Source organism: Eulemur rufifrons, chromosome 1, assembly GCF_041146395.1.
Source record: "Eulemur rufifrons isolate Redbay chromosome 1, OSU_ERuf_1, whole genome shotgun sequence".
NCBI classification, from domain to species: domain Eukaryota; kingdom Metazoa; phylum Chordata; class Mammalia; order Primates; family Lemuridae; genus Eulemur; species Eulemur rufifrons.
Window position 1 is genome coordinate 35,167,337 of NC_090983.1, and position 26,868 is coordinate 35,194,204.

The window sequence follows — 26,868 nt, forward strand, 5'->3', positions numbered from 1 at the left end:
AGAAAAAAGAAAAGAAATTATTCTAGATATAGATCTCACACCTTCCAGGAAAATTAACTCAAAATAGATCAAAGACATAAACGTAAAATGCAAAACCATAAAATTTCTAAAAGATAACATAAGAGAAAATCTAGGTGACTTGGGTTCATTGATGACTTTTTAGACACAACACCAAAAGTAGAATCAATGAAAGAAAAAATTGACAAGTTGGATGTCATTAAAATTAAAAGCTTTTGCTCTGCAAAAGACACTGTTAAGAGACTGAAAAGACAAGCTACAGACTGGGAAAAATATTTGCATAACACATATTTGATAAAGAACTGGTATCCAAAATATACAAAGAACTCCTAAAACTCAACAATGTAAAAGAAAGCAACTCAGTTACAAAATGGGCAAAAGGTCTAACAGATACCTCAAAGACATATAGATGGCAAATAAACATATGAAAAGATCAATGTCATTTGTCATTGGGGAATTACAAATTAAAATAAGATACCACTACACACCAACTAGAATGGCAAAAATCCAAAACAATGACAACATCAAAGGCTGATGAGGATGTGCAGCAACAACAATTCTCATTCCTTGCTGATGGGAACGTAAAATTGTACGGCTGTTTTGTAAGACAGGTTGGCAGTTTCCTACAGAGCTAAACATAGGCTCACCATATGATCCAGCAATTGTACTCCTAGGTATTTACCAATGAGTTGAAAACTTACGTCCACAAAAAAACATGCACACATGAAGGTTTTAAGGTAAAATTAGATGAGCAGACTTATTAACAGCTTTTTATTTTAAACACAACTTTCAATTAAAAGGCCTTTGCATGAAGGTACCCACTTAACTGTAGTATATGGGCAACCACATGTGATAACTATTTCCCTCCTGGCTCAGAGAGCATTTATTTTTTATTTCTAATTTTAGGGCAGTATTGAGGCAAAAGGAAGTCTTAACATCATGCAAGGGCAGGCACTTTTCACTTGAACTGAACTACACAATCATATATTTCCTTCTTCAAAGGTTTCTTTTCATTCTCTCTATTGTCATTTCCCCTCTGCATTTCCAATACCTCCTTCACCCTCCAGCATCTTTTTGTCTTACCTCCTGAATTTTAACGTTCATTTTACGTTTTGTGGTCTTAAATTCCTCTTCAATAATGGCTGCATTCTTCTAAAAGTAGAAAGAGAAAAGGTTCTAAATAATCTGAAATGACAGGAAAAAATTGTCTACAGGTATATTAGTTCAAATTTAGGCTTTTTTCTGGCAACCTATAAATGCTATTTTTAATATGGTTATAAATACTTATTACAAATCTAATTATTACAATGAGTTATTTAAAAAGAAAAGTTATTTTATTACTTTGATTCATGACTTCTATCACATCTTTTATGTCATAAACAGTGATTAATCACACCCAATTCTATGTAAAATTCAATAATCAAAGGACAATCTGGTAATTGACAGACAATTTTCTTACAGGACATATTTCTTTTTTTTTTTTAAGAACTCAATTTTTTCTGGCTTAAAATATCATTCATGATTAAGAGTTGAGGATGGAAAACACAGCTTTCACTACTTATTCTCTTTTTTAATATTATTAATGGCCCACAATCCCAGATGTAAAACTTCAGAGTAATCTTTGCCTTCTTTCCTGCCTTCAATCCCTATCCAATACCATATTCTTTGTTCACAGAATATCCCTCTTTCTTTCAAAATGCCGTAAGCCTAGATCAGACCTACTTAGGCTCCTGCCTCAAATAATGCAAGGGGTTCCTAATTGATTTCCCTGCCTCCAATTTCTTCTCCCTATAATCGGTACTCTGTAACACTGCCAAATCAGTTTTCCTGTTTTCATTATGTTATTTCCATATTGAAAATCTTAATCACTCCCCATAGGATTAAGCCCCCCATTATTCTTGATTTTGAGATACTCCATAATCTGATTCCTAGCTAATATCCAACTTATTTCCCACAAACAAATCCTCACTTCTGTCTGGCTAGTTTATACATAACTGCACCAGTAGAAAGATCTAGGTTCAAACCTGGGTTACAGGAAGAAGACAGGCATGTGTGTTCTTGGACAAATGACTTCTCCCAGAGTTCCAGTACTCTTATTGTTAAAACTAGAGACAATAATACCTTACTTCACAAGGTTTTGCAAAGATTAAACAAAATAACACTTTGAACACCTATTAACTGCCTGGCCCATGGTGGAGAGAACAATATTGTTAGTTTCTGTTCCTAGTAGTCCTTATTCTTTGCTGCCTCCATGTGCTCCTTGAAATGTCCTTACCCCTTCACTTTGCCTTCTAAAGGTCCTATCTCTTTCTGAGGCTTACCTAATCTATTCTAGATGGGGCATCCTCTCTCTCTCAAACATGCCTGAACACAAACCCCTTACTCTGGAATATTCACTTTTTGTCCAATACGGTGCTATAACATTTCCTATATTCTTATTTTTTCACTATATGGTATGCGTCATTCTCTCAGCTAGCATATAAGCTCTTGAAGAGCACAGACTCGATCTCATACCTCTGCACCCTATCACTTGTACAAGGTAACAGCTCTATAAATAATCAATCACTGATAGCACACAGTGCTTAGGTTATCAATGAAGGTAAACATCAAATGCCAAGAATCCTCACATCAACATCACCTATTTTTAAAAGTTATTTTTATGGGTCTGTTGCCTCCTCCTTCAGCTATCACACAACAGTGAGTTTGTACTTCAAAACTCTGGACTCAAACCTTTGTTTCTGAGGCAATCTCCAGAGTGGCAGTCAATCTCTGCACTTCATCTTGTGCCTTGTCTTCTTCCTCTTTTACATCTCTCAGTTGTTGGCGCAAATTCTTAACTTCAAGATGCAATAGCTTCAGATCCTTGGAATGCTCCTCCTGTATTATATTCAGTCGATCCTTGAGAAAAGCTACCAGACAGGACAGGAGGGCCATCAAGCAATAAAAAGGTCAGTAAAGGAAAAGAATCAAAAACTCATCAAGCATCTACACAGGACCAAATTTCTGATGATTCTCTTCTTTCTATACCTGTTTTCTGTGGATTCAAATCCTTTTCGGTTTGCAGGCGAAAGATGTTCATCTTCAAGGACTGGATGAGGCTTTCCAGACGGCACATTCGATTTACCAGAAACTCACAATTCTTCCATAAAATATCTGTTTTTCCTGAACAAATTACTTCATTCTGGATAGGATTAATGACTGTCTGGCTGGTAGGGTCTTCTAAACAGTTCGGAGCTTCCAATTGGCCTCTAGACAAAGATCCCAATATAGCAATATCGTGCAATGCGATTTGCACTATGGTAACCCCAACCATTGAGTCAATTAACATTTCTAATAAGGATAGTAATTAGAAAGTGATGTCAGCAATATGGCAGAATAGGAGGCTCCTGATGCTCCTTCCACCTGAGGATGTACTGAATAGTCATCTATATAGGAGGAATAGTTCTAGTGATCTGCTGTAAAGTATGGTGACTATTAATAATGTATTGCATATTTCCAAATTGCCAAAAGAGACTTTAACTAATATCTAGTTTTGATTTTAAAATAAGAACCAATAATTTTTTTTAATTACATGGAAAACTACTTTTGTTTTTAATCAAGTATTGAAGGGAAACACAATATCAAGGTTTATACACCTAATTAATGCACTTTAAATATCTGTTTAGGGGAATATCAGTAATAGCTCTATCACAACATCACAACTCTTTACCTTGCAAATATTCTCTAATGTTCAAATGGAAATTTATTTCTCAATTCTTTTATAAATATCTATCGCATCTGCCAAACTACTGTGACTCCTTATTAATAAGCAGTGAAGTGAAATTCTTTAACCTACAGAAATCTGGTTCATTTTTATTACCTTTTTTCACTTAAGTCCAACATGATTAGGTCATTCCTCAGAGAACTGGTTTGTTCCTCAACTATTCTCATCCTTTGCTGGAGTACTGTGAATGTTTCAGAAGCTGTGGCATTGATGTGGGTTGGAGAAAGGATTGGTCTGGACATTGCAGTTTCTATATGCACCTAAGAATATAGTCACAATATTAGTGTGGCAGATTCTATTATTGCTCAAAATAGTTATTTCCTCTTTCTGTGGAAGGATTATGCATTACTGTCCTTTTGAACTCAAGAATGACCATGTGTCCTACTTTGGTCAATTAAATGTGGGTAAAAGCTTTAAGAGCCAGCTTGTCCTTCACCATCTTTCTTTTCCCCTCTCCATGAGATGAGCAACATCCCTGATAGAGTCTGCTCCATGTGCCAAGGTTCCAACGTTTAGATGACATAAAATAGATCCACAACTCAGCCATGACATACAGTGTGAGTGAGCAATAAACCTGTGTTGTTGTAAGCCATTGAGATTGTTGAGTAGTTTGTTATTGCATCATAATCTAGTCCATCTTATTTGTTACCATTAGTCACATACTAGGACCTATGACTTGGTTGAGGGAGTTATCTCTTTTGTTATCAGCCATTTTACATTAAAACATTACTTACCATCTAACCTCCTTGAAAAAAGTTCTATACTTGGACCTTTGAGCAGCTGTCATAAAATAAATGATCTGCCAACTACGTAATCTACATTGAAGCATTAACTTTCTAAAATAATTTATAACTTTAACTTCATAGCAAGAGCAAAGACCCTTCCTACAGCTATTGACATCAAATTTCCATAGACTACTCCCCAAAAGCCCAATAAATGGCAATAGTAAAACTATTCTGTCAGGTCATTAGTGACAGAAGCAGAATTAGTGGCAGAAACTTATATGTGGTCCCAACATGTCAATAAATCACGTTTAATGACAAGGTTTTTGGTAAACACTTTAAAAATATTTTCCTGCAACTCCATCCTGTACATACATTTCTATACTAATCATACTGTATCTTAACCATCTCTAGCAATAGTGTTTCTATGGGAATGTGTTCACAAAGGTCCAACTTGGGATATCAGGAATACCACTTTCTGCCCACTTGCTGTGTAATCAGGTATATCCCTTCCCCACCTCCCAGGCAGTGAAAGTGGGGACCACCTCAGGTCCAAGTCACAGAGGGTGGTTCCCAGGACCGAAACTCATGAAGTGGAAAGACTGATGGTAGGACTTAAGGGGGCAAGAAGCATGGTGGGTGGCTGTGGAAAGGCTGAGCTTCTTGCTAACACCTATTAGAGACATTTCTTCATCCTGAAATAGCTCTCTAATCACTTTCTATCCTCTCTCCGCAGATCCCAGAAAATGGCCTATTTTTCTTTTTTTATTCTTCATGCTCCTCTGTGAAACAATATGCATTTCTGACACAAGCTTTTTGCATTCTTCAAGAGATCTGCTGCTAGCAATCAGCTTAAGAACATGGGGTAAAGAAGCTCCCTTCTATTAATTCCCTTTCATGTTTTCAATTTGTTACTAATGAGAAAGACAAAAACTCATGTAGATATTAATGGAGTCTCTGGACACACAAAGATTTGAAGTCAGGTTCATCTACATTTCTGATAAACAGCCAGATGTAGAGACTCCTGGTTACATTACTGCATGAGCCAGGATAGAATTCCTTGGGTGACAGAAGGAAGAGCCTCTGAGTAAGCTTCTAGAGCTGGTTCTGCTGCCATAAAGCAGGGCTACAATTGAGGGAGGCACCAACAGGTGGGGAAAATGGAGGGGTAACAATGGAGACACCACACATGGTCTACCCTCCACTTCATTCTCTATTACCTACTGTCTGGCTACTGCTGGCCCAAAAATAAATCAGGCCTGAGGGTGGGGAGAAAAAGTAGAGAAAAGGTAGTTAATGGGGCTTGTGCAGACACAGTTGGATCCTTTGTCCTCTCTCAAAAGGTAGAAAAGCTCCCGTCCCCAGCTTCCCTTGCAGCTGACACACCCATATGATACATCGTGGCCAATGAGACTGGACTTTAGGCAGAAGTTTGCAAAGGGGCTTCTAGGCAGACTTGCATTTTGGATAAAAAGGACAGAAATTATGGCACCTTTCCTTTCCTTCCCTCTTATGTTAAATATAAACAAAGAACCAGGGATCACCTGTATCTGAGAAATACAAGGAATAGGCCAGAGAAGCTCAAATTAACCAGACATTTTTTGGCAAAACCAGTAATCTACAAACTCTGCTTATGTGAGAAAAATAAACATTTGTTTTTTTGTTTTAGCCACTTTCTTCTGATACATAGTAGTATCAGACAAGTAATCCAGTTGGTAGAAAAATGAGTAGGAGTAGGAAGTAAAGGAAATGACAAGCAGTGACAAAGAATAGGAGGGATGACAATTTCTGTGGCAACTTGTAAGGCCCAGGTAGCCGGTTATAATATAAAAAAAGACTGTCTATTAATTTACATCAGAAGCCAAGCACATACTACTAATATGTCAAAAGTCTACCTTTGGAAAAAAAAATACAGAAAACAGAGAAGCTTCCCCTATGTATTTTGAATAGGATGCAGATTTCCACCTAAATTTTTTCATGTAATTGTTGAAATGTCCAGTTTTGTTAATATCTCCCTAAGATACTTATGATCTATATAAAATGCTTATATTTACTTTACAGGGTGTGTGCACATTCACCCATAAAAACAAAATGGAAAACAATTCAAATTAAATAGCTTCATTTGCTTAAAAAAGAAAGTCCACGTGTTGGAGTAGGAATTTGACTTCTATCAGCACCCAGTCCCACCTGCTCTACACCAGAGTTTCTCAGGCTTCCAGAGACAGAATATACTCTCAAACAAAAAACAGGAACCATCTTGGCCCCCAGCCTCTGAGAAGGAGGCAGCTTTTAGAAAATTCACTCTAAGGAAGAGCAGATTGAGGTGACTACTGGGTCACTGATTGATAGTGGCAGGGGACAAAGGTTTTGAGTGAAATACATGATGCTGTCCTTGAAATACCCTTTTAGTCAATCAGTGAGAACCCTGTTCAGGTAATCAAAACAGCTGCTGACTCAAAAAATTAAACAAGCCAATTCTAGCCTTTGGGGATTTATTAAAAACAGGTTTCAGGGTTACCTCAAAATCTTTCCTCCCAACCAGCACTCCCCACCCCAGCCCCACTTCCCTCACATCCAGCACGGGGAAAACAAAAACCAAACAATGTCAAGGTCAGGAGAGGCCTTGGAAGCAAGGGAGGGGGCAGTGATGGCTGAGTAGCAAGGGGAGGACAGCCTTAATAGCCACCAGGGAGAGTCCCCGAGTATCTGGGAGGCTGTTAAAGGAAGACAGGAGGGCGGAGTGGGGAAGAGGGAGGACTTACAATCCAGTGAATGAACCTGCTGAGCTTGGGCTTAAAGTCAGGGAGAGATTCTTATTTTCACTGCAGTCACTCATATCCCTGTCAGTCCTCGTCCATCTGGCAGGCCCAAAGCAGGGGTAGCAGAAATGCCTCCCCCACATACACAATCCATTGGCCACTTGGCAGATCCTCATAAGTCAGAGCTCTATAGCTCATAGTCTAAATACAGTCTTACAAGGATCTACCTCTAATGGCTAATATTCCAGCAAAGAGACAATAGCTTTCACATATCTGTGCTTTGTTGTTTTTTAAAAGGAACAAATATCAAATAATATCTTGAACTTAAGTCCTAATTCTTGATGGTAACAATAATAAAAATACTAAGGTATAAACTTTTATTTTTAAAAAATTTCATTCATAACTAATTTCCATAAGTGTATCATTATCAAACCAATACAATTCTGTCTCAATGTTCAGGGAAAGTATTTCAAAGAGCTTCTAGGCAGGTAACCTCATGGAAAGCATGGCATGAAAAAGACCAATATCATAAGCAATACACTAGTAGAAGCCAGCTGACTTTAAAAAGAGAATACTTGTTTCTGTAGACACAGGCTCCATTCCTACACCTAGCAATAAGATCTACGTCTGGCAAAAGCATATATAACTATATGCTATTGGTTCCAAAATAACAGGCCAGGGACTCAATATTGTTTATCATCACCACTGGAAAAGAATTTGGTCAGTAACACTGTCTTCATTCACTTACACATCTAACAAATATATCCTGAATGTTTACCATAAGCCAGATACTGTCATAGGCACTGGGGAGTATAGCAGTGAGCAAAACAGACAAAATTCCCTGTCTTCATGGAGCTTATATTCCAGTTAAAGACAGACATTAAGTAAAATACACAGGTTGTTCACTGGTTATAAACACAACGGAGAAAAATAAGAACAAGCTATGGAGTCTGCAGTGCAGGTTTTCATTTTAAACAGAGTGGTCAAAAAAAAAAAAAAAAAAAGCCTCACTGAGATGATACTTGAGCAAAGACCTGTGAAGAAGGTCAAGAGCAGGCTATGTGAATAACTGAGGATAGAGAGATCTAGAAAGTGTGAATAACAAGTGCAAAGGCTCTAAGTTAGGTCTTATGGGTCCACAAACAGTAAGAAGGTTGGTTTGGCTCGAGAAGACTGAGTGAAGAAGAGAATAGTGTGAGATGATATCAGAAGGTAATAATGGAACAAGATCACACAGAGCCTCGAAGGCCACTGTAAAGGTTAGGCTTTTACTCTCAGTGACTCAGAGCTACTGGATGGGTTACAGCTGAAGAGTACTGTGATCCAAATTACCTTTTAACTGGATCACTCTGGCTGCCCCTTCCCCCTGGAAATGATAGAAGGGCAAAGGCCGAAATAGAAAGACCAGATGGAAGATGCTACAATACTACAGGCAGGAAATTCTACCAGTTAATACCAGGGTGATGGTAGTGGAATAGTAAAAAGTGGTTAGAGTCCAGACATATTTTAGATAGGTTTTGCTGATGAATTAGATATTAGATACGAAAAAGAAGGAAGCAGCCAAGATTACTCCAAGGTTTTTGGCCTGAGCAACCGGAAGGGTGGTGTTACCATTGAGACAATGGAAGCCTATTAAGGAAGAATCAGTTTGCAGAAGTTCAAAAGTTGTTTTGGAAATGTTAAATTAAAAACAGGAAAAATACCCAATAAATGAGTGATCTTGTAGATCCAGAATTCAAGGGATAAGTGTGGACTGGAGATATAAATTCTGAAGTGGTCAATATATGCAAGTCTTGTAAAGCCATAGGACTGAATAACAGAGAACAGAAAGGATTAAAGGACCTAGTTTTGGCCACTCCAAGATTGCCTAATCAGGCACATGTGTGTGTAGGTGTTCAAGAGAGACTAATGGGAACTTCTCCAACGTAGGGCCAGTTTCTTAATCTTTTTTCTATCTTCAGAGTCAAGCACACTGCCTAGGACATCGTGGGTTGCAAACAAACAGGAAGATTTTCAACAGAAATTTCAACAAAAATTTAACGAAAGTCTATTCTATTCTAGCACAAGCGCCAGGTACTGAAAAAACAGCAATGAACAAATGTAAATTCCTGACACTCATATTCTAGTAAGCAGACCATGGAGCATAACTGGTAACAAAAATCAAACAATGCTGAAATGGCCTTCCCAGGAATCTATAACCTCCAACCTAACATATTTTAAAAAGGTGGTATTGGGGCTTATCTGGAGGCCTCGGTGGCTATTCTCCCTCCCTCAGCTGGAGCCAGGCCAATGCAAACTTCGCTCCTAAATGAGTTACAGCAGCATTTAATGCAGAAACCCCATAAGTTAAGGCTGAGGTCCAGGGAACGAGCCTGGACGCCGTCAGGGTCGGGAGTGAGCAGCAAGGAGTGGTGATGGTGGCCGACCCCCCTCCGTGAGCCTCGCGCCTCCGACTCTGGGTCACCCTCCCAGGGCCCAGCTGCCTCACCCCACAGTCCATCTGTCGACCGGCGGCTCTGTCCGGCTGCAGGCGGGCCGGTTTCCATGGAACTAAGACAGCGCTTTAAAACAACCCGCTCCCCGACGCGATATCTCCCGTACGCAGGCGCAGCCGTGGCAGAGCATGCCGGGAATCGCAGTTTTCCCGGCCCAGGAGGGCCCTCGGTCCCGGGGGGGACCCAGGCCGGAATCCAGCAGCGCTCAGGGAGCACGCAGCCCCGTGACCCGGATGACGACAGGCTCCATTGTGCTCGTGAGCGGGGCACGCCGGGATATGTAGTTTCTTTCCACTCACCTCCTGGAGGTCCTGTTTTGTGCGCTTTACAACTAATTTTCTCCACCTGGTGAGCTTGTTGCGTTTGACTGGCACATACTTTACAGCAGGCAAGAGTCCAAGATCAGAAAATGTGTTTAGTTGAAAGAGGGCTAAAGTGTCAAGTAATTTCCGAACGATAGGAAAATAACAGATTTTATTAACGACCATAAAAAATATAGTAAAAATTCAGAGCTCAAACATTCTTCCCATTAAAGGAAAAACCAAACCCCTCTTCGTCTTCATCCATGATGGCCAGGTGAAGAGTAAAACATATAAATCTGCTCTCTTTCGTCTCTTCAGCATAAATTTTTTCATTACGTGTCGACAAGTGAGTGGATATTTCTAAATCTGAGTGTAAGTAGCTGAGAAATGAGAAAGATCATTGACCATAATAAAAACAGCCGTTTCTGGATTGTTTTGCTTTAAGAGTATGTGTTGGCACTTAACGAAAAGCCTTCTATAGTAAAAAGCACGGCTTTGCGTTTTGGTCGCTGGACAGAACACCCGTGTTCACCGCCAGGGCAATTAATGCATTTCTCGCTTCTCCCTGAGGGCGCAGCTGAGAATCACTTCAGCTCTCTAATAAATGCAATCAGATCGGAGATGAGTCCTCATTTACTTACCAACTGCCTGACTGAATTGATCTGGCTATTCTGATTCATCTGATAGCCGAGACAACGTGAGGTGGAAAGAGTGTCCATCAAACCACAGCTGTAAAACATCATCAAACTGTGAGCCCATCCAGTGAGAGAGAAATGAGCACTGCATACATTATTCAGATGAAGGGACCAAATAAAGCTTTTAATATGGAAAGTGGGAATGGATTTTAAAGCGTCAGTACAAAGAGACAATTATTTTCAATAACTATGTTTTCTCTTGAAATGATCTCTGATTTATTTCTGGAATTAAGATATGAGGGATACCTGTATGCCCTCCACAGACAATGCACATGCTTCAATGTAATGAGAGTTTTCACCTTTTCCTCAAATCTCCACATTAAGCATCAGGGAGCCAAATGGATTAAATTTAGTGTTTTTCATTTCTTTTCCTCCATCCACCATCTGGCAAACCATTAAAAAACTCAAGTCAAGCAATTGCAAAGTTAAAGAAACTGAAGTCTTCAATAAACTACCACATTTTTTTCTCAGTACAATACTACAATAGCCTCCTAACTGATTTTCCTATTACCCTTTCCAAGGCATCCTTCATACAGCTACTAGAAGGTCTTTTTATTTTTATTTTTCTGAGGTCACGCAGTGAGACAGAAGATCTTTAAAAAGTAAAAGACTTACCCACCAGCCTCTTCTGCACCTAGTCCCCCAGTAGAACCCTGAACTCAAGCCTCACTAGCTCATAGCATGTCTTCATGCTTTCAGGCACTGCTCACCCTGACAGACATGCTCTTCCTCTTGTCTTGTCAATCTGGTGACCTCAATAGAAACTTAGCCTCTTCCATGAAGCCATTCTGTTTCCTCCCAAAGCACTTTGTAATTGTCAATGTATCTTAGGCTATAGACTACTTGAGGACAGAAATTTTGTTCTTTTTATTTTCAACACCAAGTATAATGCCTGGCACACAGTAGGGGGTTGGCAAGTGTTTGTTAAGTGAGTGAATTAATAAATAAATCTTAAATGCTTAGAGGTTATGTTTCACTCTCTTGACTATACAGTCTATTCTATTTGTAGGCCAGGAAAAGGTATCTGCTTTCTTTCAGAGCTGTCAATGATTTGACATGACAGTTACAAGTGGCAGTGAAGTTACCTGCAACAACTTCCCCTTGGAGTTGGAAATGTATTTTGTGGACAAGGAAATGTAAACAACAACAAACAAATCAAAGTTTTTTTTATCTTATCAGTACAATGGAAGAATAAAAATGACAAATTCACTAACCAGTTTGTAACCTTATGTAAGCAATCCAGATATTTTGGTAAAATATTGGTTATGGGTATAGAGATTAGTATTTGGAAAGGTCTCTGGCTTTTTAATGAGCTGGTGAATCAGCCCAGGGCTGAGGAGGTAGTTCTGTTAGTTAAATCGGTCAAGGGTAACAGTGCTTCTAGGTCTCCATCACTTAGCTCCACCAACTAAATTTTGCAGTCAGGGTAGATTTTTACCTTGTTCTATTGACCAAACTTAAGATTATGAGGTCAAGGTTATGGAGATGTTGCTGCAGCTCTATTTTACATTTCCTAAAATTAAAGTACTCTTTAGGTCTCAACAGAGTGACACATAATCAGCAGAAGGAAGAAACAGGAATGTTCTTTAAATTGGCTAACACAGATCAGCTGCCTGATATTTCTGAACTTTTCTTTTCTTTCCCTCTTTCTTTTTTTTTTTTAACAAATTTTTTTGTGATGTATGTTTTGTGTGAACATGTTTTATTTCTCTTGGGTACGTACACAGGAGTGGTGACAGTGGACAACCTTTCCTTGTTCTTGATCCCAGAGGAAAGTATTCAGTCTTTCACCATTAAATGATGTTAGTTGGATGTTTTTTGTAGATGCCCTCAATCAGGTTAAGGATGGACCTTTCTATTCCCAGTTTGCTCAGAAGTTTTGTTTTTATCATGAATGGAAGCTGAAAGTTTTTGGTTATTCACTCGTTCTCTCTCTCTCTCTCTGTGTGTATATATACACACACACACACACAGGGTGCTCCAAAAGTCACCATACATAGGAAAAATGAGACATTGTAGCTAAATGTACCTTTATTTACAAAATATTCATGACAATTTTAAAATGCATTAGTTTCCTGGAGCCGCCATAACAAAGTACCACAAACTGGATGGCTTAAACAGCAGAAATTAATCGTCTCATAGTTCTGGAGGCTAGAAGTCCAAGATTAGCGTGTTAGTAGGACCATGCTCCCTCTGAAAGTACTAGGGAGAGATCTGTTCCAGGCTTTTCTCCTTGCTTCTGGTAGTTCCTTGGCTTGTAGCAGCATAACTCCAAACTTCCCATGATGTTTTCCCTGTGTCTTTCTGAAATTTTCTGATCGAATAATAACAATAATAGTGTCTATCATCTATTGAATCTATCGAATTGGGTGTTTCATATATCTCACGTCATGTGATCCTGACTATAACCTTAAGATGTAGTAGTTATATTCCCATTTTACTGATGAGGTAACTGAGATTTGGGGAAATTAAGTAACTTGCCCAGGGCCATATAGCTAGTAAGTGACAGAATAGTTATTTGGAGTTGAGTCTATCTAGCTTCAAAGCCTACGGATTTCAGTTAGATTCCACCTCCTCCTTTTCTCTACCCTATTCTAACAATAGTGGAGCAAGATAGAATTTTCTGCATTTGTGAGATGAGAAATTGATTAATTAATTCCACAAAGTGGAATAGCTTATGTTTATAAAAGAAAATAAGGAAGTCTAGGTGGTGGTATGTGGGTGTTTACTATGCCATTCTTGCAAATTTTCTTTATGTCTAAAATGATTTTCATAATAAAAGTTGGAAAAGAAAATAAGAAAAATCTCTGTACTTACACGGAAAATTCTACAGGATATAGTTTAAGTTGAACAAGAAAGGTATTGTGTAACGATAGAATTTTGTATTTAGATAAATAAGCAGTAGGAGGATACTCAAGAAACCAATGAAAGTAATTACCTTTTATTACCTTTGTAGGTAGTGTGAGCATTTAATTTTTTTATGAAAACTAAGAAAATTTTTACAAACTTTTTATCAGATAATTTTAGATTTACAGAAGAATTGCAAAAACAGTACAAAGAGTTCCTATATACTTCCCCCAGCTTCCACTGATGTTAACATCTTACATAATCACAGTATAATTATCAAAACTAAGAAATTAATACTGATATGAAACAACTAAATGACAGACTGGGATTTCAGTTTGTCCGCCAATGTCCTTGTTCTGTTCTGAGATACCATCCAGGGTTTTACTTTGGATTTACGTGTTCTGTCTCCTTCTTTTGTCTTTCTTTGTGTTTTATAACCTTGGATGTTTGAAGAGGAATGGTCAGTTATTTTGTAAGATATCTCTCAACTTGAATTGTTCTGATTCCTCATGATTAGATTGAGGTTTGCATTTGGGGAAGAATACTGCAGAATTAATGTTGTATCCTTGGTGCATAATGTACCATGCACCATATCTTAATACTACTTAAGTTAACATTGATCACTTAAGGTTGTGTCCACTAGGTTTCTCTAATATAATGTTACTATTTTCCTTTCTGTAACTAATAAAATATTTGGGAAGCAATACTTTGAGGTTATGCAAATATCTTGCTTCTTCTTAAATTTTACCCATTCATTTTAGCTGGTTGATATTGCCAGCAGTAATTGTTATTATGGTGTTCTAATGGTGACTTTTTATTTTCTTCATTTTTTCTACATTTATAATTGGAATTTTTCTGTAGGGAATAGTTGTACCTTCTCCCCTATTTGTTTATTTATTCTGTCATTTATTTATATCAATATGGACTTAAGGATATTTATTTTATTCTTTTGATTATAATTCAGTACTATCATGATTTATTTTACTGCTCAGATAATTCCAGCTTTGGCCACTCAGAGTCCATTAAGGGGCTACTGTGTCCCTTCAACATGCTTCCCCCTCTTTTTTTAAAAGCACTTCTTTGCTATCACTGCAAGATGTTCCAGGCTCATTTTGTGTTTTCCCTGCCCAGCCTAGATTCAACCACTTCTCAAAGAGGGCTTGGTTCCTTTTTATTAAAGAATGGCATTTAGAAATGAAAATCTGAACGCTGGGGTATCACTACTTCTAGTTCCTCCCAGAAGATAGAGATAGGAAGTACATGTACATAACCCATGCATATACATACACACCTATGTTGATTTCTGTGTCTGTGTACATTTATTTACATATATGTGTATATGTAGATATGTATATGCACAAATAGGCAAAACATGAGTTCATACTGATACTCCCACTCAAATCCAGCACCATTGAGTTTTTCTGACCTTTGCCGTTTCCTTACTTTTAACTTCTCTCACTGAGAGACCTGGCTCTCATTATCTGTGATATATATACTTGTTTGTTCAACCCTAGTATACATATAGTTTTAAAAATTGCTAAGCCATATGCCAGGAGAAACAAATTTATAACTAGAGCATATTGCTTGAGTACAATTCTTTTTGTTCTTAGCCTTACAGTATCCAGCCAAAACAGTTTTCCAAAGTTAAGTCAGCTCCTTTCTGCCCCACTGGCTTTAGTGTGGCTATTTGACTTATTTGTAACAGTTACATTCATTTGTCCCAGTGTGCATTCTGTCTTGTGTTCTGCCCACATATCAGTTCATTTTATTTAATTTGAAATGGTAAAATTCACCATTTGTGGTATGGGTTTTGAAAAATGTGTAGTCATATCTACCACCACAGTTACATACAGGACAGTTTCATCACCCCCAAAATTCCATTATTCTTCCCCTTTGTAGTCAGCCCTTCCCCTACCTCCCAACCTCTGGAAAACACTTTTTTTTTAATATCCATAATTTTGTTTTTTCAAAATGTCATATTAATGGAGTCATATCTGCAGCTTTGGGGCCATATGTGGCCTTCTGGATCCTTGAGTGCGGCCTTTTGACTGAGTTCAAATTTTACAGAAAAAAAATCCCTTTAATAAAGAGATTTGTTCCGTGAAGTTTGGATTGGGTCAAGGGGCCGCACTTGCGGATCTGGAGGGCCACATATAGCCTTGAGGCTGCAGATTCCCAACTCCTCTGGCTTTTTATTTAGCAAAATGCATTCAAGATTAATCTGTGTTGTTGCATGAATCAATAATTTACTTTTCTTACTGAGTAGCATTCCACTATATGAATATGTCACAGTTTGCTTAACCATTCACTGGTTGAAGGCCATCTGGATTGTTTCCAGTTTTGAGGGATTATTAATAAACTACTATAAAAATTTACTTACAGGTTTTTGTGTGAAAATAAGTATTTCATTTCTCTTGGATAAATACCTAGGAGTGAGATCATTCAATTATTTATAGATGTATGTTTAACTTCATAAGAAACTGTCAAACTATTGATACTTTCCAATGTGGCTATGCCATCTTGCCTAACCATCAACAATATATGATATTCTCAGTTGCTCCTCATCTTGTCAACACTTGATATTGCCAGAGTTTTGTTTGTTATCATTCCAATAAGTGTATAGTGGTATCTTGCAGTTTCATTTACATCTTATCAATGACTAATGACATTGAACGTATTTTCATATGTTTATTTGACATATGTAGATCTTGTTTAATAAAATGTTCATACTTTTTGACCATTTTTTAAATTGGGTGATGTATTTTCTTTCTGATGAATTTTTTGGGAGATAATTCCTTTATCAAAATGTGATTTGACAACATTTTCTCATAGTCTGTGGCTTGTCTTTTTATTCTCTGAATGATGTCTTTTGCAGAACCAAAGTTTTTTAAATTCTAACTTAATCAGTTTTTTTTTTTTTTTTTTTTTTTTTTTTTTGAGACAGAGTCTCACTCTGTTGCCCAGGCTAGAGTGAGTGCCGTGGCGTCAGCCTAGCTCACAGCAACCTCAAACTCCTGGGCTCAAGTGATCCTCCTGCCTCAGCCTCCCAAGTAGCTGGGACTACAGGCATGCGCCACTATGCCCGGCTAATTTTTTCTATATATATTTTTAGTTGTCCATATAATTTCTTTCTATTTTTAGTAGAGACGGGGTCTCGCTCTTGCTCAGGCTGGTCTCGAACTCCTTACCTTGAGCGATCCACCCGCCTCGGCCTCCCAGAGTGCTAGGATTACAGGCGTGAGCCACCGCGCCCGGCCAATTTTTTTCTTTTATAGATTGTGCTTTCAATGTAATATCTAAAAATTTCTTGCTTAACATGCAGATTTTTCCTTATACTTTCTTCTATAAATTATGTTTTATGTTTCACATTTAGGTATATAATCCATTTAGAGTTAATTTTTAAAATAAGATACGAGGTATAGTTTGTGGGGGGTTATTATTCTTTTGTTTTGTTTTGCTTGTGGACATCCAATTATTCTAACACTATTGTGGGAAAGATTATCCTTTCTCCATGGAATTGCCTTTGTACCTTTTTCAAAAATCAGTTGAACATATTTGTGCGTGTCTATATCTGGGCCCTCCCTTCTGGTCCATTTATATATGTGTTGATCTCTCTGCCTGTGCTACCCTGTCTCTAATTACTATAGTTAATAGCAATTCTTGAAATCAGGAAATATAGTCCTATAACTTTGTTCTTTTTCAAATTTGTTTTGGCTATACTAGTTCTTTTACCTTTCCCCAGAAATTTTAGAATTAATTTATTGATATCTACAAAAATTCTGCTAGGATTTTGACTAAGATAATGCTGACTCTATATACCAAACTGGGGAGAATTTAATTTAAATTATTAATTAGTGTTAATAATTTAACACTATCAAGTCTTTCAAACCATGAACATAATATATCTCTCCACTTATTTAGATCTTCTTTGATTTCTTTATTAGTGTTTTATAGTTTTCAACATACAGATCCTGTATATATTTTGTTAGATTTGTCTCTAAGTTTTCAATTTTTATAGTGTCTTCTAAAAATTTCAGAACCAATTGTTAGTTGCTAGTATATAGAAATATAATTGACTTTTGTATTTTGATCCTTTATCCTGTGACCTTGATAGACTCCCTTACCAGTTTTAGGAATTTTCTTGCATATTATTTGGGTTTTTGTACATAAATAATCCTGTCATCTGCAAATGGAGTTTTTTTTTTCTCCCTTCTAATCTGGATAATTTTACTTTTCTCGCCTTGTTGTGCTGGGTAGGATTTTCACTATGATGTTGAATAGCAGTAGTGAAAGAATATCATTATCTTGTTCTCATTAAGTCTGATTTTAGTTGTAGGTTTTTATAGTTGTCTGTAATGAAATTCAGGTAATGTCTTTCCATTCCTAGTCTTCTAAGACTCTTTATTGTGAAGAGATTTAAATTTGTCAAGTGCTATTGAGATAATCATGTTTTTTTCTTCTTTAGTCCGCTAATCTGGTGAATTACATTGACTGATTTTTCAAAAGTTGAACCACTTTTGCATTCTTGGAATAAACCCCACTTAGTCATTCGGTATTTTCCATTTTATATATTCCCTGGATTTGATTTGCTAATAGTTTGTTGAGGATTTTTGTGTCTATGTTTGTGGGAATATTGGTCTTTATTTTTCTTTCATTGTAATGTTACTGTCTGGTTTGGTATTAGGATAAATCTAGCCTCATCAATTTCATTGGGAAACATTTCCTCCTCTTGTATTTTCTGAAAGATATTGTATAGAGTTGGTTTTATTTCTTCCTTAAATGTATTATAGAATTTTCCAAGGAAACATATGGACATGGAGTTTTCTTTGTTGAAAGGTTTTTAACTATTATACAAATTTGATTTCTTTAATAGTTATTGGACTATATGAGGTTTTTTTGTTTAGTGAGTTTAGATAGTTTGTGTATTTTAAGGACTGGTCTATTTAAGTTGTTGAATTCATGGGCATAGAGTTGTTTGTAGTACAGGAAGTCCTCACTTAACGTTGTTGATAGGTTCTTGGAAACTGCAACTTTAATTGAAAGTGTAACAAAACCAGGCCTGGGTGTGGTGGCTTACACCTGTAATCCCAACATTTTGGGAAGCTGAGGTGGGATGATCACTTGAGGCCAGGAATTCAAGACCAGCCTGGGCAACATAGTGAGACCCCATCTCTACAAAAAAAATTTTAAAAATTATCCAGGCATGATGATGTGCCTGTAGTCCTAGCTACTTGGGAGGCTGAGACAGGAGGATCACTTGAGCCCAGGAGTTTGAGGTTACAGTGAGTTATGATTGTGCCACTGCACTCCAACCTGGGCAACAGAGTGAGACCTATCTTTAAAAAACAAGAAAGTATAACAAAACTGATATTATTATAGGCTAACTGATATAAACAAGGGTTAAGTTCCTACAGCATATTTCTGGTCACAAAAACATCACCAAACTTATAAATAAAGACCAAAACACTTCTAATATTAAATATTGAAATAAATGTGAGCTCTAAATACATTTAAGAGAGATTAATAAAAACAAGATAATTATTTACTCAATTATTCCAGTTCAGGGTCATGGGTGGTGAGAGCCTATCCTGGCAGCTCAAGGCACAAGGCCGTAACAACCCTGGACAGGACTCCATTCCATCGCACACGCCCCCACACTCACTCACTCAGACAGGGACTATTTAGACACGCTAATTAAGCTAACCTGCACATCTTTGGGATGTGGAAAGAATCTAGAACACTCACAGAAAACCCATGCAGATACAGGGAGAATTTGCAAACTCTACACGGACAGTGGCCCTGGCTGGGAATCATTTTTTTTAATCCATATTGTCTACATTAAATGAAATTGTATTATTTGAGGACCTGCTATATTCCCATATTATCATTTACTCTCTGTGGGGATCTGTCATTGTAGTCCCTCTTTCATTCCTCATATTGATAATTTTTATCTTCTCCCTTTTTCTCTTGGTCAGTCTGGCTAGAAGTTTATCAATTTTATTGATTTTTATTAAGAACAAGCTTTTGGTTTCATTGATTTTTTTTTCCTATTGTTTTTGTTTTCAACATTGATTTTTTTCCCCTCATGTTTATTATTTAAACTTTTGAGAGTATCAGGGGGCACTATTAATAATTAAACTAAGACAAAAGGCATAAGTTGGGAATGTTCTAGGGAAATAACAATGTATGGTCACCCTGTCTATAGCATATGTGGGGGCCAGGAAGAAGGTAGATGGGAACCTCTGTGGGAATAAAATTTTACAGTATATACCTTTTAGTATTATTTTAATTTTAAATCATTTGAGTTCTCTAGCTTTATTGAGGTATGATTAACAAATAAAAATTGGATATATTTAAGATGTACAACGTGATGTTTTGATACATATATACATTGTAAAATGATTGCCACAATCGAATTAATTGATGTATCCATCACCTTCACGTGGTTAACTTTTTTTTTTTTTTTTGGTGTGGTGAGAATACTTGAGATCTACATTTTTAGCAAATGTCAAGTATACAATACATTATTATTAGCTGTAGTTATCATGCTGCACATTAAGTCTCTAGTACTGATTCACCTTATAGCTGAAAGTTGGTACCCTTGGACGAATATCTCCCTTTTCCCCTTCCTCCCCAGCCTCTGGAAACAACCATTCTACTCTCTATTATGAGTTCCACTTTCTTTTTTTAGATTCCACATATAAGTGAAATCATGCAGTATTTGTCTTTCTGTGTCTGGTTTATTTCATTTAGCATAATATCTTCAAGTTTAGTCCATGCAAGATTTTTTTATTTTTTTAAGGCTGAATAATATTCCATTGTGGGTGCATGCATGTGAGTGTGTGTATGTGTATATGTCTCACCTTTTCTTTATGCATTCATCTGTTGACAGGTGCTTAAGTTGTTTCCATATCTTCTTGACTGTTGCGAATAATGCTGCAGTGAACATGGGAAGGCAGATATCTCTTTGACGTACTGATTTCAGTTTCTTTGGATACATACCCAGAAGTGGGAGATCTGGATCATATGGTAATTCTATTTTTAATTTTTTGAGGCACTTCTGTACTATTTTCCGTAATAACTATACCAATTTACATTCTCACCAACAGTGTATTAACCAGTGTAATAGCCACCCTAACATATGTGAAGTGACATCTCATTGTGGTTTTAATTTGCATTTCCCTGATGGTTAGTGAGGTTGAGCATCTTTTCATATACTTGCTAGATGTTGTATGTCTTCTTTTTTGTCATAATCTCTTGCAGATAAATTCATGTCTTCTTTAGAAAAATATTCAGGTCCTTTGCCCGTTGTTTAATTTGGGTTATTTGGGTTCTTTACTATTTGTTTATATGAGTTCCTTATATATTTTGAATACCAACCCTTTATTGGATATATGATTTGTAAATATTTTCTCCCATTACATAGGTTGCCTTTTCATTTTGTTGGTTGTTTTCTTTGCTGTGCAGAAGACTTTTAGTTTGATGTAAGCCCATTTGTTTATTTTTGTTTCTGTTGGCTGTGCTTTTGGTGTCAAATCCAAAAAAATCATTGTCAAGACCAATATTGTGGAACTTTCCCCCTATGTTTTACTTTAGAAGTTGTATGGTTTTGGGTCTTATTTTTAAGTCTTTCATCCCTTTTGAATTGATTTTTGTGTATGGTATAAGAGAAAGGTCTCAATTTAATTTTTTTGTGTGTTGATATCTTTTGTGGTTCCATAGGAATTTTAGGATTGTTTTTTCTATTCCTGTGAAAAATGCCTTTGGAATTTTGATAGGGATTACATTGAATCTGTGCTTTGGGTGGCACAGACATTTAACAACATTAATTCTTCCAATCTATAAACACAGTATAGCTTTCTATTTGTTTGTGTCTTCTTCAATTTCTTGCTTAAGTGTTTTAGAGTTTTCAGGGTACAGATCTTTCAATTCCTGGGTTTAATTTATTCCCAAGCATTTTATTCTTTTTGATGTACTGTAAATGGGATTGTTTTCTTAATTTCTTTTACAGATAGTTCATCTTTAGTGTGTAGAGACACAACTGATTTTTGTATGTTGATTTTGTATCTTGCAACCATACTGAGTTTATTTACTAGTTCTATCAGATTTTTGATGGAATCTTTAGGGTTTTCTATACATAAGATCATGTCATCTGCAAATAGAGACAATTTCGCTTCTTTCTTTCTGATTTGGATATCTTTTATTTATTTTTCTTGCCTTAATCGCTTGGCTAGGACTTCCAACACCATGGTGACTAGAAGTGACAAGAGTACGCATTTTTGTTGTTCCTGATCTTAGAGGAAAAGCTTTTGACTTTTCACCATCAAGTATGATGTTAGCTGTAGACTTGTCAAATATGGCCTTTATTGTGTTAAGGTACATTCCTTCTATACCTAATATGTTGAGAGTTTTTTTTTATCGTGAAAAGTTGTTGAATTTTGTCAAGTGCTTCTTCTACATCTATTAAGATGATCATATGGTTTTTATCCTTCATTGTGTTAATGCCATGTATCACATGTACAAATTTGTGTGTGTTGAACCATCCTTGCATCCCAGGGATAAATCCCCTTTGACCAGGGCATATGATTATTTTATTTTTTTTTTTTTTTTTTTTTTTTTTTTTTTTATCTCAGAGTTTTTTTTTTTTTTTTTTTTTTTTATTTTACAGAATCAAAGAGTCTAACAGTATATCTTGTTAGATACAGTATGTCCTCATAATGTATACATTATTTCTTGCACAATGATATGAAATAATATGGGAAATATTCATGATAAATTATTAAGTGAACAGTGCAAGTTAAAAACAATAGTTTCATATTTTTTTCCCCACCCCCCCTTTCCCGAGTCAGCACCTTCAAGTGTTACCACTCCCCAAACGGTGCGCAATGCACTCATTGTGTAGGCATACCCCCATCCCCTCCCCCACCCCCCACCTCAGTCTGATGTCCAATTGGTGTCGTTCCCAGGTTTGTATTTAGGTGATGATCAAGGAAACCAATTTTCTGGTGAGTACATGTGATGCTTGTTTTTCCATTCTTGGGATACTTCACTTAATATAATGGGTTCCAACTCTCTCCAGGAGAACCATAGAGATGTTGTATCTTCATCATTCCTTATAGCTGAGTAGTATTCCATGGTATACATATACCACAGTTTACTAATCCAATCATGTATTGATGGGCATTTGGGTTGTTTCCACATCTTTGCTATTGTGAATTGTGCTGCTATAAACATTTGGGTACACGTGCCTTTGTTACAGAATGACCTTTTTTCCTTTGGGTATATGCCCAGTAATGGGATTGCTGGGTCAAATGGCAGGTCTACTTGAATCTGTTTAAGATACCTCCATAATGCTTTCCACAGAGGTTGCACTAGTTTGCAGTCCCACCAGCAGTGTATTAGTGTTCCTGTCTCTCCACACCCACGCCAACATGTGTTGTTTTGGTTTTTTTTGATAAAGGCCATTCTCACTGGGGTTAAGTGATATCTCATTGTGGTTTTGATTTGCATTTCCCTGATGATTAGAGATGTTGAACACTTTTTCATATGTTTGTTAGCCATTTTTATATCTTCTTTTGAAATATATGATTATTTTAATATGCTATTGAATTTGGTTTGCTAGTATTTTGTTGAGGATATTTGCATCTATGTTAATCATTTGAATGTAAAACCTATCCAAAAAAATGAAATAAATGCATTCTTCAAATATCTGGCATAGTTTCTGGCATATAATGAGATCTCAATGTATGCTTGTTGAGTGAGTGAATGAATGAATGAATGAATCCATTAGCATTGGTGATTACCTGAGCCTCATTGAAGAAAATGAGATAATCATTAGACATCTAAATCTGAAAGTTTATAACATATGTAGCAGAATTGAATGAATGATTTGTTCTGTATTCCTGACCTGCAGGTTTGGTAGCATTAAGTATTATCAACACAGATTTGGTTATTTTGTTTTTATTATTTACACCTTTCTTTCCCTATTTTCCAATTCACTTGAGGAATCATACATATAAAGAAAGAGTAAATTGCAACTTGCTGTAAAAAATCAGGATGAAGGAAAAGGAGACGACCTCTGCTCTGTAGAGGTTGTCATTGAGAACCTCCCCAGCCCTGCTCCTTTTCCTCAAAACCTGTGCCCCATCTACATGGTGACTTTGAAGATTTCCATTTTCATACATGGTTCTACATATATGTACCCAGCACACCCAGGGTCTCTTCCATGTAATTTTTTCACAAAAATCCCTACATAATAATAGTAAAACTGTTGAGAAATAAGATATATAAAGTGGTTATTTAGGATTTAATGTCTTAGTGAAATGTTATCATAACTGCAGTCAGGATCCTGATTAATTTGTTCCTGAGACTTAGCTGCATTTTGGATAGTTTACTATGTCCTTGAATTCCAGGATTCAATAAATCAGATAAATCGAATAAAATTGTTTGATTTGTGGAATGAAAAAGGATTATAACACTATTACTTCTATGGGTTTGGGAAAAAATAATGTTATTTTTTCTCTCTTAAAAACACATGAAAAACATATGCATGCACATACATATCTTAAAGAACTGATTTAATAAGTTAAATGTAAGTAATATATTCAAATAAGTCCTGTCATCCCTTGGTATAAATGGGAAATTGGTTCCAGGACCCCCACAGTTACCAAAATCTGCGGCTGCTCAAGTCCCTTGTATATTAATAAAATGGTGCAGTATCTGCATATAACCTATGCATATCCTCCTATATGCTTTAATTCATCTCTAGATTACTTATAATATCTAATACAATGCCTCCACATCATTTCATTTGCATGGGTTCAATGTATTAATAGTACTTGGTATGCCACAAATTCAAGTTTTGCTTTTTGGAACTTTGTGCAATTTTTTCCTCAATATTTTTGATTCATGATTGCTTGAATCCATGGATGTGGAACCCATGGATATGGAGGGCCACCTGTATTCCTGAAAAGAATATAAATGTTCCTGGTTATAGTAATCAAAGGTTAATCTAGCCCTTCAAAAGACACAAAGCCTGAGTAAGCTGTAGGTCAACAAGAATGTGTCTCATCAGAAATGCAGGAAATTTCAGGTGGGTGAAAAAAGTGGAAATTAAAATAACATTTCCCCCAGACATTGAATTCTAAAAAATTAATTGATAAATCTTATTTCTTAGAGTGTCTTCTTTTTCCTCTAAGGTTCTCTGATTTCTTTGTAGATATTAATTATATTTAGATACAGATGGTACTTTATTGTTACAACAGTGGTAACCCCCTACAGAATACACAGTATAACTTGAATATCTTGGTGAAACAAATATCAAATGATAAAAGGCTAAATATTTGCAAAACCATCTTTAATATAATTATATTACAAAGCAGAATTGTTTCTCCTCTGGCCCTCAACAAATAGAAAAATCCATATTCACATTGCTTTCTTTGTTATTTCTCCATAACAAATGACTTACCAAGGTGGTAAATTAATCAAATATATTGATGATAAAATCAAGTTTCTACATAGCTCTGAAGTGCATATTGTCTCTTGAAACTTTTGACAGCTTGGCTGGTTTCATTTTCTACCCCCATACACTCTCTTCCTGGAAAGCATCCTGGTGTCTCAAAATAACTGTTCATGGAGAACATTCTCTCTAGCTACAGTGCTACCAAGATATAGTTTTTTTTCTTACACAAACTGAACAGCTTAATAAATTCAAAAGGACTACTGTTTTATATGATAATGAAAAAAATCAGGTTAATATATTCCTTATTCTACAATTGCAGTATTAAAGACTGTTTCTTAAACAGAAATATTTATTTGTCCTGGAAAAATTAACCAATATGCTTGCTCTACTGTTCATTAGCTGTATGATCTTGGGTAAGTTACTTAAACTCTCTATGCTTTAGTTTCCATATTTGTAAAGTAGAGAGGACCAAGTAAGTTAATCAATACCATTAGGAGACAATTTTCCATAGGTCTTTCCCATTTCTATATGACTTGTGAGGAAAGGCACTGAAGGTCCTTTATTCTGGACTATCTTCTCAAGAATATTTATACAGGGAACAGCCTTGGAAAATATAGTGTCTCCTTTTGGAACAAAGGGCAGGCTTGCTTTCCACCAATTATAAAATATTTGGACTTCTAAACTCAGGGATCCCTTCCTAAAATACAACCCACTACTGGTACCATTACCCATCTGGGCCAGTATGTGATGTCCCTCTGGTATTTCAGGGTAAGGGGAACTAAATATGCTGATGTTCATGCTGCTTGCTATGTCATGAGTAACCAAGTCCTTTGTTTCTGACCCAGGAGTTTCATGTCTCTGTCAGTACCCATGAAACTGTAGCAAGATAATTTGTTAGCTTGCAAGTAGGGTAAAATCTCTCAGGCACTCTATAGTTTTTGACATATATAAAAGACTTAGAGTCAACATAGAAAATGCTCAACAAATCATAATATTATTAATATTTATCACTATCAAAATTATCTTCATAGCTTAAAAACTACTAAGATTTGATCTAGCAATTATACTTCTAGGAATTTATCTAGCTGAAACTTGCAAGGTATGTGTAAAAGGGTGGATATTAATTGTAAAATTGTTTATAATAAAAAAAATTTGAATCAACCTAAATGACCATCATATAAACCTATTGCCACAATACTGCCTAAAAAAACCACTCTAAAATCCAGTGTCATACACAAATAAGCATTTGTTCTCATACCATGTCTACAAGTTGGCCGGGACAACTCTGTTCCCTGTGTCCCCTTCTGGGGCCCAGGCTAAAGGGGCCAATGATTACCTGGGCCATGCTCTTCTTGGCAATGATAGAAGAACAAGAGGACAAGCCCAATCACACAAACTCATTTCAAGCCTCTGCTTGTGTTATCTAATAAATTCTTAATGGCTGAAGCAAGTAACATGGCCGAGCCCATAGTCAAGGCACAGGCAACTGCATCAAGACCACCATGAAGCATGGTAAGGGTGTTGGGTATACTATAGGATAGTGAAGAATTGGAATCAGTAATTCAATCTACCATAATCATCAATAGGAAAGTGGTTAAGTAATAATAGTATATTCATACTAAGCAGCCATCAAAAAGAATGATTACATCTGAATATTCAAAAATGGAAAATGTTCACAATACATCACTGAATGAAAAGAACAAGTTATAAGATATGTATAATATGATCCTATTTTTATTTAAAAGAAAATATTTGAATAGATATATTTACTTTATATGCACCATAAAGAGATAGATACACACACCA

General features: G+C 36.4%; 1 protein-coding gene across 2 annotated transcripts in view; it reads right to left on the reverse strand.

The window, feature by feature from the left end:
- The window catches only part of CCDC150 (coiled-coil domain containing 150), a 65,873-nt gene extending 56,059 nt beyond the window's left edge, over positions 1-9,814 (reverse strand). The window contains exons 1-5 of one of the 2 annotated variants that reach the window (XM_069469028.1): positions 9,751-9,814; positions 3,878-4,041; positions 3,046-3,266; positions 2,749-2,927; positions 1,102-1,170 (exon numbers count right to left, since the gene is read on the reverse strand). In XM_069469028.1, coding sequence (XP_069325129.1) covers positions 1,102-1,170; positions 2,749-2,927; positions 3,046-3,266; positions 3,878-4,041; positions 9,751-9,762 — 645 coding nt within the window. In that variant the 5' untranslated portion in view covers positions 9,763-9,814. The remainder of the gene's footprint in view (positions 1-1,101; positions 1,171-2,748; positions 2,928-3,045; positions 3,267-3,877; positions 4,042-9,750) is intronic. The other variant, XM_069469036.1, reaches the window with a different exon arrangement.
- Between the last annotated feature and the right edge of the window lie 17,054 nt (positions 9,815-26,868).